The sequence below is a fragment of the Pleurodeles waltl genome, chromosome 4_2, assembly GCF_031143425.1.
Source record: "Pleurodeles waltl isolate 20211129_DDA chromosome 4_2, aPleWal1.hap1.20221129, whole genome shotgun sequence".
In the NCBI taxonomy this organism is placed as follows: Eukaryota; Metazoa; Chordata; class Amphibia; order Caudata; family Salamandridae; genus Pleurodeles; species Pleurodeles waltl.
Window position 1 is genome coordinate 396,460,278 of NC_090443.1, and position 17,655 is coordinate 396,477,932.

Consider the following 17,655-nt stretch of genomic DNA (forward strand, 5'->3'; position numbering starts at 1 on the left):
AATTCCCCGGCTTTGATCAATACCAGCTAAGGTACAGGCATTTGGGAAAGTAGTAACAAAAGAAGTTACAAAACTGAAGGGATTCTCTGAATATGTACTTCACAACATCAGCAGGGAAGGAATAACTTAACAACGGAATTTCTAACAAGCACAAAGAAAGGGTGGTGTGATAGTGGTCTATGACACTACTGTGTACAGTTTCTCAAGTGTTTCTGTAAAACCTGAATAAAAACATTGTGACACCTCAGAAACAAGAGCCTATAAAAATTATTACAGTTGCAAAAGAAAGGGATATTTTGAGTAACAATAAATGTGAGTTTTTCAGCAACAAGTAGCTTTGCATACCGGTTTAATACACATTACTTAAAATATAATAAAACGTGGAGAGTTTTTGAGCGCTTTGATAAATACACAGATTACTTCTTTTAAAGCCCTTGTATCATTTACAGGAAGCTACATCAGAGGCAGTAGTGATGTTATTTCTCAGATTAAAGATATTCACAGGATGATGGTCTCAGTATAGCTAAACCGATTTTAGAAGATAACCTGACACCCTTTAATGTGCCTGTAGAATTCATCATATCCTTGTTGGATATTGCTCTCAATAGAAACTATTTCAAATGTGATGGCAATTTTCCTCCTTAATCCAATGGCACTTCAATGAAGCCCACTTTGTTCCAAACTTTGTAATTGTTTATTTATATGTGGATTTGTTTGAGCAGCAGTGGCCTTACACCTAATCCTTTTATTTTTTCCTTTAAACATGGCAGAAAACAACAAGGACAAAATAGTTCGGGCAAGTAATTTCGGCCCACCTAAGACGACTCTCACAAGCCGCTGAGGCGTGGAACTCAAAAAAGAAAATTACAACTGTGGCACTATATTGCATATGCATCTTTACCATTAACACTAAAGAACTCACTTATGCTGACATCAGATGTGAATTACACTATTTTTCAAATGGTAACTACACTAATGTAATCTACGCCATCTGGTGCAAGTGCCAACTAATCTACATAGGCCATATGTCACAAACATTTAAGGCTTGCACAGGCTGGGCTAGGCCCCAGATCCGATGCAAGTTTACATCTGCACCTTTTGTAAATCTCTCAATGACAATCACAGAGGTAAATATATCAAATGGCAAGAAAACTACCACACAGATGAAGTGACCTCACGCAGATGCTAATGATATTTGAAGGCAAATAGTTTCAACAAGGTGATTCCTTCGAGCAGGGCATGGGCAGGATGGACAATTGGAACATGTAGTAATTACATAGCGTCTTCAGAGGTCTGGGAGTCTATGTAATCTCTCATGATGTAGCCATTATGATTGTTCAAATACTTATTTTCATGCTCTTTCTCTTGGATTAATAATAAACCACAAGTCGCTTGTTCATTCTATGTTTTCTTACGCCACTTAGATTTTCAAGTACTTATAAAAGATTTTCTATGTGTGATACACATGGTATATACTGTCACAATAAGAGTAATATTTTTTAAACTCAGTTTCTGACTCTTCTGCATTGGTGCACATTACATTTGCACTTGGCAATCACTGTATATTAATGTCTTGAATTCTATTTTGCATTCAGCTTATACCTCACTTACCATTAAACCACTACTCCCTTTCTTGTCCCCTTTTCTAGGCAGTTATATCTCTCCATGTGAGTGACACTAACTCTGGCAGTTCGTTTACTTCAATGCTGGACTGAATCCAACCCTCAGCCTTCATTCTGAGTAACATCTTTTGCTCTGGTGCACTCCCCTGACGCAGGACTTTTCCCAACTTTAGGATTCAATATAATTCAGTCATGATCATTGTTCATACAAGTATCTTGCTTTTGAATTGGTTCCTTTTGGGTTTACTCCAGCTGACCCTGGATTCTTCCAGTGACAACTGACACCTTTTATGCGAGTTACAGTATAGTTGGATTTTAGCTTAGGTCAACACACTCTGTAGTTGTAGTCACCATTCTGAATTCTTTTAAGTGCATTCATGTGGCAATCATTTCTCATCTAAATATCTTTGCAGGTGCTGTGCCCACTGTGTGCACCATGTCAGATTCCCCTTATGTGTTTTTATTTTACCTTCTCTTCGAATTTTCAGGATCTACTGTGCCCAGCTGACAGAGTGATTATTGGCTCCTCTTCTAAAGAGGAAGTCTGTGTGCCATTGTCCTCCTTTACATTTAGTGTTTGTCATCACAATTATTACATTTATTCTCCAATCCCATGTTCTACTTTTTTGTAGACCTTAGTGCTTGTTTGCCTACACTGTCAGTCCTGATCATGAAGCTGAGCATACAGTATGTAGGGCTGATATTCTGATAATACCTGCAATTCTTAGGAAGATATATACAGTGTTCACTTAATCCTACAGCTCATTTTTTGCATATTCACACTTGTGTTGACTCTATGTCACTTTACCCTCATTTACTGGAGGTACTGAGCACCCTGACAATGTTTATAAAATACACTGTATACATGAAGACTACAATAATTTAGTTTTGGCCTTCACTTAACAACGTTCAACCACTGCAATAGACCCAAAGCACAGTGGCTCAAATAAAAACAAAATCCATAGTGAACGTACTAGTAAGATGGAGTTCTTACAGTTGCTTTCGCCCAACAAATAAGTGTTTGGCAACAGCACCGCTGTACAGCCGAAGACAGCATTGCTAGATTACCTTTGAACTGGTTCAACTGTGAGCGGAGACACCATTGCAGAGATATGATGTGACTTCTAGCTGGAGGCACCAGAAAAACAAGAGATGCCATGAACTTCAGCAAACAAAGGAACACAATGGCATAAAATGATGCTTATGGGAGAAACTATGCTCTGCAGTATTTTGTTTGTCCACTTTTTCCTATCTCTGAGTGGATTAAAGCACTATAATAATGAGCTGCAGACAAGGAAGTTAGATCATAGAAGTTTTGAAAAAGAGGGATAATACAGCTTATGCAGTAGCTTGTACATAATTTGTGTGTGTTTGAGTCACAGGATCGAGTGACTCCTCCTCTTGGTAATACTGCGCATGGACATCGAGTCCTATGTTAGATTGTTTGTCCACAGGCGGGAGGGTGAAGTAGTGGGAAGAGTATAATAGGATACAAAAGATGCCCATGCAATGTATTCACATATATGTGTATATATATATATATATAATTAAATTGCAATCTGTACACACTTCCGGGGAGGAGGGAGGGCGCATGTGAATCTACAGCACTACATGCCATGAACATATGTCTACTGGTAAGTAACATTTTCCATTCGATGGCATGTGTAGCTGTAGATACACATGCTGTGCATAGACTGTGAAGCAGTCCCTCCTTAAAGCGGTGGCTAGTGTGTAGGAGTTGCAATTGTTTTGAAAAGTGCTTTCAGTACAGCTTGTCCAACATTTGCCTGTTGTCTGGCAAAGATGTCAACACAATAATGTTTAGTAAAGGTGTGTGGTGTAGACCATGTTGCTGCTTTACAAATGTCTTCCATAGGTATGTTACCCAGAAAGGCCACAGATGCACCTTTTTTCCTAGTGGAATGTGTTCTAGGTGGTACAGGTAATTGTCTTTAGCTTTAGTATAGCAAGTTTGAATGCATCTGACTATCCATCTTGCTATAGCTGTTTTAGATATTGGGTCTCCTTTGTGTGGTAATGAGAAAGCCACAAAACGGTTTTTTGTTTTCCTAAAATGTTTTTTGTCTCTGTAGTACATAAAAGCTCTCTTGACATCTAGAGTATGTAGAGCTCTTTCTGCCACTGATTCCGGTTTTGGGAAGAAAACTGCCAATTCTATTGTTTGATTAATATGAAACTGCAAAATAACTTTTGGAACAAATGTTGGATTTGTTCTTAATACAGTATTTTCTTTATGACCTGAAAGAAGGGTTCTTCTAAAGCTAGTGCCTGGAGTTCACTATTACGTCTGAGAGATGTGATAGCAATCTATGAAAGGTACTGTATTGGGCAGGAGTGTATTGGCTCAAATGGTAGAGGCATGAGTCTTGTGAGTACAATGTTTAAGTTCCAAGATGGAAATGGAGGAATTCTTGGTGGAATTGTTCTTTTTAGTCCTTCCATAAATGTTTTAATAACTGGAATTCTAAACAAGGAAATATGTTGTCTATTTCACAGATATGCAGCTATAGCGGCTAAATGTAAACAAACAGATGTGTAGGCTAAATGTGCCTTTTTTAAATGTAATAAATACTGTACAATGTCCTGTACTGTTGGTTGAAGAGGGTCAATGTTTTCTGTTTGATAATAATAAACAAAACGTTTCCATTTTGCTGCACAACACTGTCGAGTGGTAGGTTTGCGTGCTTGTTTTAGGATATCCATACATTCTTGTGGTAAATGTAAATATCCAAATTCTGCCTTATCTGTCCTTGTTTTTGTGTCAGAAGATCTGGTTTGTTCGGAAGTTTTTCATGAGGAACTGAGAGTTCCAGAAGTGTTGTGTACCATGGTTGACGTGTCCAAGCAGGGGCCACTAACATCATGTTGAGGGAAGATTGTTTTATCTTCCGTACAAGGAATGGTAAGAATGGGAAAGGGGGAAAAAGAATAAGCAAATATCCCTGACCAACTCATCCATAGAGCATTGCCCTTGGACTGAGGGTATGGGTAACTGGAGGCGAAGTTTTGACATTCTTTGTTTTGTTTTGAAAAGATCTATTTGAGGTGTTCCCCATTTTGTGAAGTATTGTTGAAGGACTTGTGGGTGGAATTCTCACTCATGTTTGTTCATACGTTAAGCAGGTCTGATAATGGTTGTCTGTGCCCAGGAGATGCTGTGCCACTATGTGAATATGGTGATGAATCACCCATTTCCACAGTGACTGTGCTAGCCGGGACAGTTGTTGAGACTGTGCCACCCCCTGTCTCTGGATATAGTACATGGCAGTCATATTGTCTGTACGTATCAACACTGTTTTGTGTTGCAATTGTGGTAGGAATGTTTTCATTGCCAAGAATATTGCTTGCAGTTCGAGGTAATTGATATGAAGAAACTGGTGAGTGCCGTCCCATATTGTCTGAACTGTTAGGTTGAGGAGATGAGCTCCCCACCCGTTGCTTGAGGCATCTGTTGCCAGAGTAATCCGAGGCACAGGGTCTACCCAGTCATGGTTTCCACAAGTGGGCCACCCTTTTAAAAGGTTTGTGGTATTCCACCAATGTAGAGAGATAAGTTTGGCGGTCCAACAACACTAGATCTTCCATTTGACCCTGTGCCTGAGACCACTAACGAAAGAGACATTGTTGAAGAGGACACATATGAAGTCTGGCATGAGGCACGATAGCAATACAAGATGCCATCATTCCTAGCAGTTTCATTACAGTTCTTACTGTGTATGTGTGGTTGTGTTTTAATGTTTGAAAAGCTTGTATCCTGTTTTGGTTGGAAAATGCTATTCCTAATTGTGTATTTAGGATAGTTCCTAGGTATGGTTGTGTTTGCAGAGGTTGAAGGTGGGCTTTGATGTAGTTTATGGTGAATCCTAGAGAATGTAGGAGGCGTATTGTAGTTGCACTATCTTTTTGACACTGAGGGGATGAATTGGCTTTGATGAACCAATCGTCCAGATAAGGGGGGGAACATGGATTTGTTTTCTTCTGACATGTGCTGCCACCACTGTGAGGCATTTTGTAAATACTCTGGGAGCAGTTGTGACTCCGAAGGGTAACACTTTGAATTGGTAATGTTTTCCTGCTACAACAAATCTTACGTATTTTAGGTTTGCAGGGTGAATGGGAATGTGAAAGTAAGCATTAAGTCTAGGGCTGTCATGAAGTCTCCTATTTGTAATAGAGGAATAGCATCCTGAAGAGTGGCCATATGAAAATTTCCTGATATAATGTAGTTATTTAAGGGTTTGCGATCTAATATTGGTCTGAGACCCTCATCTTTTTTGGGAATAAGAAACTATAGGGAATAAACTCCTGTTCCTTGGTATTGTAATGGTACTGGTTCTATAGCCCCTTTTAGAAGAAAAAAAATTTACTTTACTTTGAGAAGGGTTAGATAATCTTGTGAGAGTTTGTGTGTGCAAGAGATCATATTCGGTGGAGTGGAAATGTGCTCCAGACAATAACCATTTTGGATAGTTTGAAGTACCTATTGATCTGTGGTAACCTGAGTCCACTACACCGGGGGTAAAAGAGTTGTAATCTCCCCCCTACAGGAGTGATGTGGTTTGGCGTTGTATTTGTTGAGTCATTGTTTAGATTGACGAGGAACCTCTGGCAGAAGATGGTTTTCCTCTCCCTTTATTATTGTTTCCTCTATATGACCCTCTGAAATAACCTCTGGTGTATTGAGAGGTGGGTTTAGTTTGACTTGTGGTTTGTTCTTGGAATGATGACCTGAATACTCTACTAAACCCTGCATGACAAAAAATACTTCTATGTGTGCTGTCTTGCAAAGCTCCCAAGGCAATGGCAGTTTGATTGTCCTTATTTAATTTTTCAAGTGTGGTATCCACTTGTGGACCAAATAAATGTTCCTTACCGAAGGGCATATTTAGAACTGCGTGTTGCACTTGTTTGAAGCCTGAACATCTAAGCCATGCATGACGTCTTATGATGACACTTGTATTAATACTACGTGCTGCTGTATCAGCAGAATCAAGTGTACATCTAATGGAGTTGTTGGATATTGTTTGTCCCTCATTTACAATCACTACCCCTCTTTTACGATGTTCTTCTGGTGGGTATTGTAAAAGTTCCTCCATAGCATCCCAGTGAGCTCTGTCATATCTAGAAAGTAGAACTTGAGCATTGGCAATTCGCCAATGATTGGCTGCTTGAGCTGCTACTCTTTTTCCTGCAGCATCTATTTTTTTACTTTCTTTGTCAGGAGGAGGTGTGTATCCTGTTGACTGGTTATTAGCTCTCTTCCTTGCAGTAGATGCCACATTTGAGTCTGGAGGAATTTGTGTTCTTGTATATAGAGGATCAGTGGGTGTAGCTTTACTTTTTATCAACTCTAGGAGTGATAATCCTTGCTCCAACAGGCTCTTTACATATTTATTCTGCATGTCTGATCATTCCTGGTAACATTGGAAGAAACTGGCTTTCTTTATATGTTGCACCAAGGGTGTCAAATAAGAAATCTTCCTCTATGGGGTCAGTGTATATGTTTACATTGTGATATGCTGCTTCTCTTGCTATCACTTGTTGATATGATGTAGAATCCTCAGGAGGTGAAGGTCTAGCTGGGTAAAGATCCAGATCATATGGTGTAATGGGATCCAGATCATACTCATCCTATGGCACTTGCTCTTCTAATGTATCCCCTATATCTTGTGACACACCAGGTGGTGAACTGGGTGGTGTGAGAACCCTAAATGAGTGGGAGATGTTGGTTGAGTATGTTGTGGAGAAGTAGGTAAAGGTAGAGATGTAGAAGTATGAGAAGAAGTGTTTTCTTTAGCAGTCTTCTTCGTAGGTGCAGAGGAATCAAGACTTTCTTCAAAAGTGAATTTCTTCTTTAGAGGTGGCAGAGGTGATGTTACAATCTGCCCTGTTAATGGCTGAATTTGAAGTTGGAGCTGTCTAGCGTCCATAACTTACAAAATTGGTTCCACCTGTGGTGTAGGGGATGTTATAGACTGTCCAGAGTCACTGAGAGTCTTTTGTTGTTTTTTCAGTTCCAAAGCTTTTTTCAGATGGAAAATCTTTTGTGCCGAAATTGTAGCTATTTGGTGTTTCTTTTCGATGTTGAAGCAGTAGGTACCCAAATAACGTACAGTTTTTGCTTCGTCAGTGCAGAAATTGAGCAACTGGAGGCCGATGCTGAAGACTTGTCTTTGGCTTTTTCGGTGCCGAGCTGGTATGCAGGGAATCCAAATAAGTTTCTCGGCTCCAACCATGGCTGGAATACAGTGGCGGACCGGTGACCTCTTTTGTTTTATCCGATGGGAAAGGGGGCTTTTGACTTACAGTTTGTGCTGGTTGTAAAGGATGACTCTCGATGTCCAAATGCACACCAGAGTCCGATTCTTGAACGGAGAAGACCCTCTCTTGTTCCACATATTGAGCGTGCTTGTCTCCGAAGATGTCAGGTGTATCTTCTGTGTGTGTCCGATTCTTGAACGGAGAAGACCCTCTCTTGTTCCACATCTTGAGCGTGCTTGTCTCCGAAGATGTCAGGTGTATCTTCTGTGTGTGTTGAGACGCCATTTCCATCCGATGAGCCCTTCTGTCTTTAAGCATCTTCTTTGACCAAAAAGAACGGCACGCTTCGCAGGTCTGATCACTGCTACCTGGTGAAAGACATCGACAACACCCTGGTGTTGATCGGTGTGTGGAAATTTCAAACGGCATAGAAGGCAAAAACGTAATGGGGTATACGTTACGTCAGGACTGCATTGTTCGATAGATCAATATCACGTGGAAGAGGCAGGCTCAAGGAGGGCACGACCGGGGCTTTCTGCCCCAAAAGGACCGGAAAAATGTGATTCCGAGTGCAGAAAAAAGGAACCGAGAGTTGAATATTAAAGATACGCACTCGGAAACAATACCTACGGTTATAGAAAAACAGAAAGAATCCAGTTTTAGACAGTTTGGAGCCGAGAACTCAGAGTGAGAGGAACACATGTCCAAACCAGACGGCAGAGAAAAACAATCTAACAAAGGACTTGATGCCCATACACAGTATTACCAAGGAGTCACTCAATCCCATGACTCGAAAACTTTCTTCGAACAAAAACAAGTTGTACTACTTCGAACCCAACACTAGATGGCGAGCTTATGCACAGCATGTGTATCTACAGCAACACATGCCATCAAACACTTATTTACCTATAGCAATTGCTTCCTGTAACAATGGAGCGACCCACAATAGTAACACAAAAGACATCCATCTCCACCATGATGGACGGTGGTCATGCCCGTTTGACTCACAATAACGAAAACTAAAATGGCTGTTACACACCTGGAATCTCCATACTCTTCTAATCAAAATGCTCATCGGCCACCAATGAGTGTGGAAATAAATGCAGCAAACCCAAATTGGAAAATATTTTCTCTAGTTAGTCAACTACATTTTATCTGAATGGTCAGACCACTGATGTTTATACTCTGTAAGGTAATCCTCCAAATGGATGTACTTTCCAATGAATAAACATACACCTTGACAGTGTATACTGTGCTGTGGTATAAGTGAATGAGTCAACAAGATACAGAGAAAAAAAAAAAAATCTCACAGACTAGGAGATATTAATCTATATGGCCAGTGCCAATGGCTAGTTTAAAAAAGCTGGGATGTAAACTGCTTCTGGAAAGAAATTAGGCATTATCCTGTAGGGACAGGACATACCAGATGCAGGGTACTTTGAATACAAAAACAAAGACACTCTTTGTAATTGATTAAACTATCAAACCTTGTTTCATGGAGTGAAGATTTCACTTTAGAAGACAAGCTGTATCCTGGAGGCTGCATGGACATTTGCCAGGGACATTTTTGTATGTTGAGTGTGCGCCCTGAAACTCTATTTTTCCAGGGACCAGTAAAAGGTGTTAGCAGTAGAAACATGTACTCACGCAAACAAAGCTACATTTCAGATGGACTGCAAGTGCAACCCCCGTAATATAAGCCTGTAGAATAGCAGCTTTGAAGATCATACCTCTGTTCTTTAGTCACAAAAGCTTCAATTGTATTCCTACAATTAACATAAGTGAGACCTCCTTAAAGAACCATTTTGCTGAACTTTCAATCTAAGTTTAAGCAACTTCACATTGTTCACCATAACTCACTTTATATTTTTCGCTGGGGTCACACTAGCATTCCATCGATGGTGGGCATCTGCCATGACCTAAATTCCGGGATGAATTTGTACCACAATCTCACAGAATGACTGCTACGTTGGTGGCAATGAATTGAAACCACAATTCAATGCTGTGCAACCATGCTCAGTAGAAGCTCGCTGACAACAAATGTGTGCTGGTCACATGGGAACAATGTCCAATCGAACCCTGCTGTGAAGTTAAATAGTCCTCAAATAACTTCATGACTGTCTTGCCGTAAGAATTTTGCAACCCCAGAAATGCACTAACATTATCAGTGAGATGTCTTTTGGCAATGCTTACAAGGATGCTTTAAAAGCGTTTTACTCTGAATAATGTGTCAAAGAGCCGTATTTTCTTACGCATGAGAATTCTTATTTGTTACAAAAAAGTTCTGGATTAGGTGCACCAAGTTAAGGCTACCCCAAATCTGTTTCCAGTTTACATGAAATAGGAGTGATTATTTATGCCTGAGGGTATACTCCTGGTATTGTAAGCCAAAGTCTATAAACACAGTATTCCCATTACTTAGTAGTAACACGGTTCTTGGTGCTTATGTGTTAAAATATAAACCCCTGAAGGTGCACAACCCTACTTTTAGAACCTACTTGGCAAAGTTGGCTAGGTTTTGGATGACTTTGGCAATGAGTGTGAGGGTCCGTGACGTCCGGTCATCAGGATACTCCTGCATGAGGTTGAAGAGGCTGGGTGACATAATGGACGGGCAGAGGAATCGGAGGAATAGTGAGGCGCTTATCAACCGCTCACTGATGTCCTGCTTCCCCCGGCACAGGCACTGCTGCTTCCAGGACGCAAACACCTCCTTCAGCTCTCGGGGAAATACACTGCAAAAACCAAAGGTGAGAGTGCATTACAGAATCAGAGAAAAGTACATGTGGAGCAGAATAATGAACAGAACATGAAATAAGGAGAGGCAAGAAATAGAAGCAGACAAGTAAATACTGCATCAGAACACCGACAGAAGGGCAAACTAGAAAAACTAAAACTGAGCTGCAAAGATAGGGGAAGGGGAAGGAAAAGGAAGGGTTTTATGGATGAAAGGGTTTTACCCATTCTGTTTCTATGGGGCAATGTGTTGAAATATAAGAGCTGAATTGCTTGAGAGAGCAGAGGATGTGTAGAGATAAAGGAAGGGATGTAATGTCTGAGAGCAAAGCAAAAAAGCCTGACATAGCATGGAGACACTGTGAAGCAAGTCTGTGCTGCTATCCCACAATGTCTGCGGTTTGTAATGTGGTTCTAATGCAGTATGACTGCTTGAGCAGCATTGTTTATTTTCACAGTGCAATTCAACTCTTGCTTGATAAGGCTACAGTATACTTCAATATAGCAGATCTGTTCTCTTATGCCACTGTAGACCCAGGCTATATAACTTGATAATCACCCAGCTTCAGTGCAAACTGATTTCATAGGTCTGCACTGACTAAAAAGTGTCTATCCTGCGAAAACATAAGCCAGCTTGCTTTTTATGCACATGCAAGCTTTTCCAATAAAGAAATAGGCAGGCTCTGATGTCTTAGCGTGACAGGTGGAACCTCATTTGCCCATCACACAAGCATTGGAGTAGCAGCTTTATGTGCAGGTTGTGGTCAGCATACCATGCTCGCCTATGGGAGAACACTGTGCAAGTGGCACCTAAGGCTGGTTTATGGAATGAACTGAAGACACTTAAACGGCAGCCAAGAAAAGTGAAACCCTCAGGAGTCACCCAGAAAGAACAGCAGTGATCCGACAGTGGTGCCAGCAATGGGCAACATCAAACTGAGAACGCACAACGTCTGGCATGTGGTAATTTCCTTGAAGGCGACCATGAACTAGGAGTATTCCACCACACCCCTTGAAAGTCTTTCAAGTATTACTCCTTACACTGGCTCCCCCTCAGAATTATGTAGTTGATCTGTAATTGCTTTACTTAACTGTAACTTATCCTGCAGTTTCATATCTTTAAATATTCACATACGTGCATTTAACTGCTACCCAGAAGACCCTTTTAAAATGTAAAAGCAACATATTAGACACAGATAATATTGATTAGAACCTTAAAAGCATTTGGATTAAACACCTTTGTTTGTCCACTCTAGCAATTAGGCTTCAGCTTTTTATTCCCAATGCTTTTGGGAGGCTTGGGCGAACTGTACCAACATCTATGAAAGACATCGAGTCCTAAAGAATTTCAGGCTCATAACCCCCTTTTCAGGGCATACACACCATCATTGAAAGATGCAATAGACTGGTAGTGAATGACAGTCTATATCCATTTCTTAATGCATTTTTGTTAATTTGAGTGTCTACATAAGCATTTAAATAACAGTCCATTGTCAATGTATGGAGAAAGTGTAATATTGCTGCTCTGCAGATATCAGACATCTGAATATTGTCCAAGAGTGCAGCAGCTATTTTATTAAACATTTCCATGCTTATCCGAGATATGGACGGTCAATAAACTAGCACCATAAAATCAAACATCTGCTGAGTAGTCCAAACTTTCTTAGAACACGCCTATGCCAAATAAAGCTCTTAACATTTAACATACAGAATGAATCATCTGCAACTAAAGAAAATGACTGATAAATATGAATTGCCAATTCTACTTTGGGCAAAAATCTATGATGTGCCACGAGAGCTAATGTTTCACTTGATAGTACATAGAATTCAGTAACTCTGCAAGCCTAGGCAGCAACAAATACACAAACGTACCAAAAAATGTAATTTAATGACACACTTGATCAATTGTTTAAAATGTGGGACTATAAGCTTTATTAATACCACACTAATCTTTCAAGCATGAGAAGGTAACCTCTCTGGAAAAAACGTAAACCTCAACAATGCATATTTATAAACCTTAAGGCTGAAGAGAATCAAACTTTCCTACTGAAAATAAAAAAAAATGGAAACAAAGTGTACAGCAAGCTAAAATGAAGAAATAAAGGTAAAATATCTAAATTATCACTAAGAACGTTTAAAGCTATGGTTGCATGGTACCAAAACAATTTTAATTTATATTTAAATAAATCATCTAATTTCCACAGGAAATTATGTATCCTGCTCTTAAAACCTGCAAACAATCTTACAGCAAAACATGGCCAGTTTCTAAAGCATACAGATGGCAAACCACTAAGTTCAGGTATGTTATTACATTTTCGGGTTCAATTTTTACCTCGATGGGCCATTCGGGTAATTGTTTGAGAGAGAAATGCATATGATGTAAGTAGGTGTGATTATGTAATAATTTTATGTAATTGCGCTTGCCGCAAACTTGTGAGAGGTTTGAATACCCCTAGTTCAGAGCAGAAGACCCAACAGGTAAGATCTCCTTTTGGGGGCTGCCATGGGGAACTCAACCTAAGGGAATGACAAAGATTAAAGACTAGTTGAGTACAATTTAATCTCAATTGTATTACCCTCATAATCTGTGGATTTGGTGACTGGGTCGCCTGACCCAGTCATGGTTTCCACAAAGTGGGCTGTATCCTACTTTAGGGTCTTTGGCTCTGAAGTCTACTTGTTTTGTTCAGGCCCAACAGTTTACGGTCTCATGGGAAGCAGTCTACATACTTGTAGTTTATGCTGTAGCCTTTTTATAATATCTAAAGAAAGTCACAAAAAAGTGTAGTACCATTTGCACCCGCTGACAGCAGCCTCTGGAAACAAAACTGTAGTTCACTGCAACACAGTTTGAGGCCAACTGATAAGTCTGCTGAGGAAATTCTAACAGCAGACTAGTTTGAAATCATGACCTTGGTGTTCACGGCAGGATACTGAGGCTTTTGTGTACTTATGAAAAACACAACAGTCTATTTTAACATTCTTCAGAGATTTTATAGTTCAGTCACACAGTATCAGAAGGTTTTAAGTATGTGGCCCTAACAAAAAAAGATGCAGAAATCGTTTATAAAAGTGCCTACTTTTTGCTAAACTTTAAATCTAACTTTCTGACGTCTGCAAACATTTCCAGCAACTCAAAGCAATACAGGCACTCAAAAGCATGTGTGACAAAGGTCCACGCCCAGACGCAAATAACAGGTGTTATTAATGAAGCCTAGGAAATTAACATAATAGAGGTGCTGTGGGTTAAGCCATCAACCCTCGGACCTTATGGTCCTGAGGTTGACATTGAATGGTTGTGGAATTCTGTAGGGTATATCAGGTTAATTGGAGAGGTAGCCCATACAAGAAGGAGACCGCATTAGGCAGAGAAAAGAAAATTGTCATGATGCCAAGCAAGGAGATACTGCATGAGAGAGCATGGGAAGCTACTGCGAAGTGTAGCGGGACAGGAGTTCTGCAGAGGGGAAAGAATTAGTCTAAAGTACTAAGACAAAATGAATTGTGGACAACAGAGCTAATAAAGTAAAGGACCCTGAGAAGCACAAAACGATTGTACAAGAGAAAGCAGGGAGGCTATGAGTCAGAAAAAAAGACAGACAAAACAGTGAGAAAGAAGAGGCAGTCCAAAACATAGTAAAGATGGAAACCATGCAAGAGGAAGGAGAGGCAATACGATTTAACAAGAGACAGAATAGGCAGACACATCAGAAGACTGAGCAAGTGCTAGCAATGAGAGACAGTAGAGATAGATAATATGAGACACGTTTGGTAACTAAAAGGGAAGACAACTCTTCAGGCACGGTGCACCAAAAGGTGGCTCACCAGTAGCTGTTGATGATCTTGCAGAAAGCCAGCTCACAACACATCTTCAGGTTGCTCTGGTGCTCAGCCAACTCACTGGAGGAACACTTGCTGGGATCCACCTCACAGTTTTCATCAGACTCGTACAGTGCCTTTATGAACTCCCCTAAGGAGGGAGAGAAAAACCCATTGGTGCTGGAGAAATCAAGTGGTGAAGTTGTGACTGCTTCTTTCTAGAAGTGTAAATCACCTGGTATATTCTTTTAACAATGATCAGTGTAGGCTGTGATCCACACGCTGAATTCTACCTCACTTTTACCTGCCTCTATACAATACTGCAGTGGCTGCTACAAGTGCCACAAGGGTTCTCTGAGACACTTTTGTTGCATGCACTACCGGACTGTCATAGCTAGAAGAATGCAGACCTGGACAGAGCACTAAGCCATACTCTAAGAGACAAGACAGAGATCTAAACTATATTTTTCTGAAAGTTTGATTCGTAACCATAAAACCCATCTAAACTCTCAAAGAACACAGACCTCCCCAAAGGGCTACCAAGATGCCAATTAGATTTAGACAAACACATAGAGTGAGCATCCTTTTCTAAGACCAATCATCACATGTGGAAGGATCATTTAGCTCTTGCAGACGGGGCGCACAAGTGCATTCTTACCTAGTGCGTCATGGAGATACTTCTGTCCTACAAGCTTCAGGTACTCCTCAATGGCTTTGGTGGCAAGGGTATTCTCTCTGAAGATTAGAACATCATGCTCTCCAAAACGATCCACCTCGGACATTACCAGATCAGTAAGGAAGTCCTTAAGATAAAGAGACAAGAGACCAGGATTGTAATTGACTTGCAAAGCCGTTAATAGTAAAATAAAGGGAAAGGTTGATTAGAGAAGCAGCTGTTGACACAACAGTGTACAGAAATTAGTAAGAACTGGCAACCAAACCAACACGGTCTCATTCCTATTACTCCACAACACAAAGTGCACATAGGCCACTGCTAAAGAGTTCTGATTGAATTGTAGATATATTGCTAACATAGCAAATACAAATAACTAACATGATGTTAAGTAAATATAAACAGATAGGCTTTACATCATAAGCTGAGGGGGAACTGATACTTTTACATCGGACATCATGAAGGTAAAACAAGAAAATGATAACAGACATGTAGAGCATTTGCCTCCAAAATTAAATTGATTTATTCTGGTGTCCTAAGAATTGTGAAACATTTGCTACGTTTGCACTTTGTGTTCGTTTCTGCCTTCCAAAATGCATGTCCGCTCCCTGTTAGCGCTGTCCCATCCTTGTGTGATGATAACCTTTATTTTCACACTTAGTGTGTTCAAATTTTGAATGGCCACCTCCTCCATTCCCGCCACTCTTATGAGCCTGATTTACCGCCTTGCCTTTCGTATGTATGGCCCTCACAGATTACTGCTTTCATTTTCATTGCCAACCGATAATGAAACAACTTTCTTATTTGCAAAACTGTGCCTCTTTTTCATGTGGCACACAAGTTCGTTCTGTGCTCATTTTCTGCTCACATCCACTCTCCTAGTTGGATAGTTTTAGGATACAACATAGAAATTAGTACTAGAAGCAGTTGACCGTGCAAAGAGCAATGAGAAATTGAGCCCCTTGCCCCTTCTTCAGGGTTGTTTGTATGATGCCCCACAGATGTAATAGTTGTATAGTAATAGTGAAGACTAAGGGGCTCATAACGAGTTTGGTAGTTGGACAAGCTGACCACCAAACTCGCGTGAATGAGGCGCCCATCAGCCCAGCTGCCTCACCCCCTGTCGTATTACGATGTTCCCACCGGCCTGACCGACGGGGACATCGTATTACGACATTCAAAGGAGACAGTGCGCATTCTGAGGGTGCTGGGCGGGGGTGCTGCACTGCCCATGACATGGTCGTGGCCAGTGCAGGGACTTCCCTCTGGCCCCCTGCACTGCGTTTCCATTAGCCTTTTCACGGGAGGGGGGAGGGGGAGAAGGGATGACCCACAATGAAAAAACTGTCAGAAACTGAACTCATGATCACAACTCCATTCGCCATTAGCCCATTGGGCACCATGTGCCTGGCGGGGACGGCGGTCCCCTGGAGGTTCGACCGCCAGGATCGTAATGTGGCGGTTGGACCGACTGGAGTGCGGTGGTTCAATTGCCACCACGGCATTGGCAGTCCTAGGGCCACCAATGGCATAATGAAGCCCTATGTATTTCCTGATCCAGAAGTAAATCAACTGCAGAGATGCACTGCAGGCCCAGGTTGTGCATACCTTGCCGACAAGACACCTGACATAACTACACTAACTGTCTAAAACAGTGGCTTTACACATGGCCTAGTCAGCCCAAGGAAATTGGAGATGGTGTTGAATTTAGAGGGGCCATGTTTTCTGTTTTTTTGGTGGTGTGCAATCTACGAAGAAGTTACATACACTTTTACCTACTTACAAGAATGCATCTCTCATGAAGATCAAAGTTCTACCATCACAACATCCTTCTTTATAGGTCTATCTGACTACATAAGTATTTTCTTCTTGGGCTATAACTCTACTCACATAGCACTATCCCCAAGGGCCACAAAATATGAAATAATCATAATTACATTATTTATTAAGCGTAGTCTGCAAATTGACCTGTGCAAGTGAGTGGACAATATGCTACTAGATGAACTGTTGTAATATCCATGCCAATACTCAAATCCACAGGGGGTACCCTTGTATAATTCTGCAATTAACCTCCAAAAATGATCTAGTACCCTCAGAGGGGGTAAGATATCTGTGCATTGATCCCCCCAGAACCTCACTAGCTGCCAAAAGCTTTCTCCTGAAACTGGGCATCTTCGTGGTCGTCAACAATTGATAATTTGCCCTTAAGGTACCTGACAGAAAGACAGATGGCTTAAAAGAATGTATACAGAAGCTTTCTGAATGTGACAAAACTTGTGGTTGTATATTTGAATAAATACTTCAGATGATGTCTAAACATTTTCTAGGGGTGTTGAAATGTGTCAGGCGAGCAATAACCTGGAGTTAATCCACTCAGTATGAAACATTAGAGAGGAATACTGATCTCTTTGGAAAGGTTGTAGCGGTTACTACTCTGATAACATTTTGACTTTAACAATAGACATTTGGTTTGGATGAATGTGTTTTCACCTAGTCTCCGAACTAAATAGATATGATAACACA

At 40.7% G+C, this 17,655-nt stretch overlaps 1 protein-coding gene across 9 annotated transcripts in view; it reads right to left on the reverse strand.

Annotated features, from left to right (window-relative positions):
- RASAL2 (RAS protein activator like 2) overlaps positions 1-17,655 on the reverse strand; it is a 618,546-nt gene that overhangs the window by 64,571 nt on the left and 536,320 nt on the right. For all 9 annotated transcript variants that reach the window (XM_069231552.1, XM_069231551.1, XM_069231550.1 and 6 more), the window contains 3 exons: positions 15,118-15,262; positions 14,466-14,610; positions 10,403-10,639 (listed from right to left, as the gene is read on the reverse strand). In XM_069231552.1, coding sequence (XP_069087653.1) covers positions 10,403-10,639; positions 14,466-14,610; positions 15,118-15,262 — 527 coding nt within the window. The remainder of the gene's footprint in view (positions 1-10,402; positions 10,640-14,465; positions 14,611-15,117; positions 15,263-17,655) is intronic.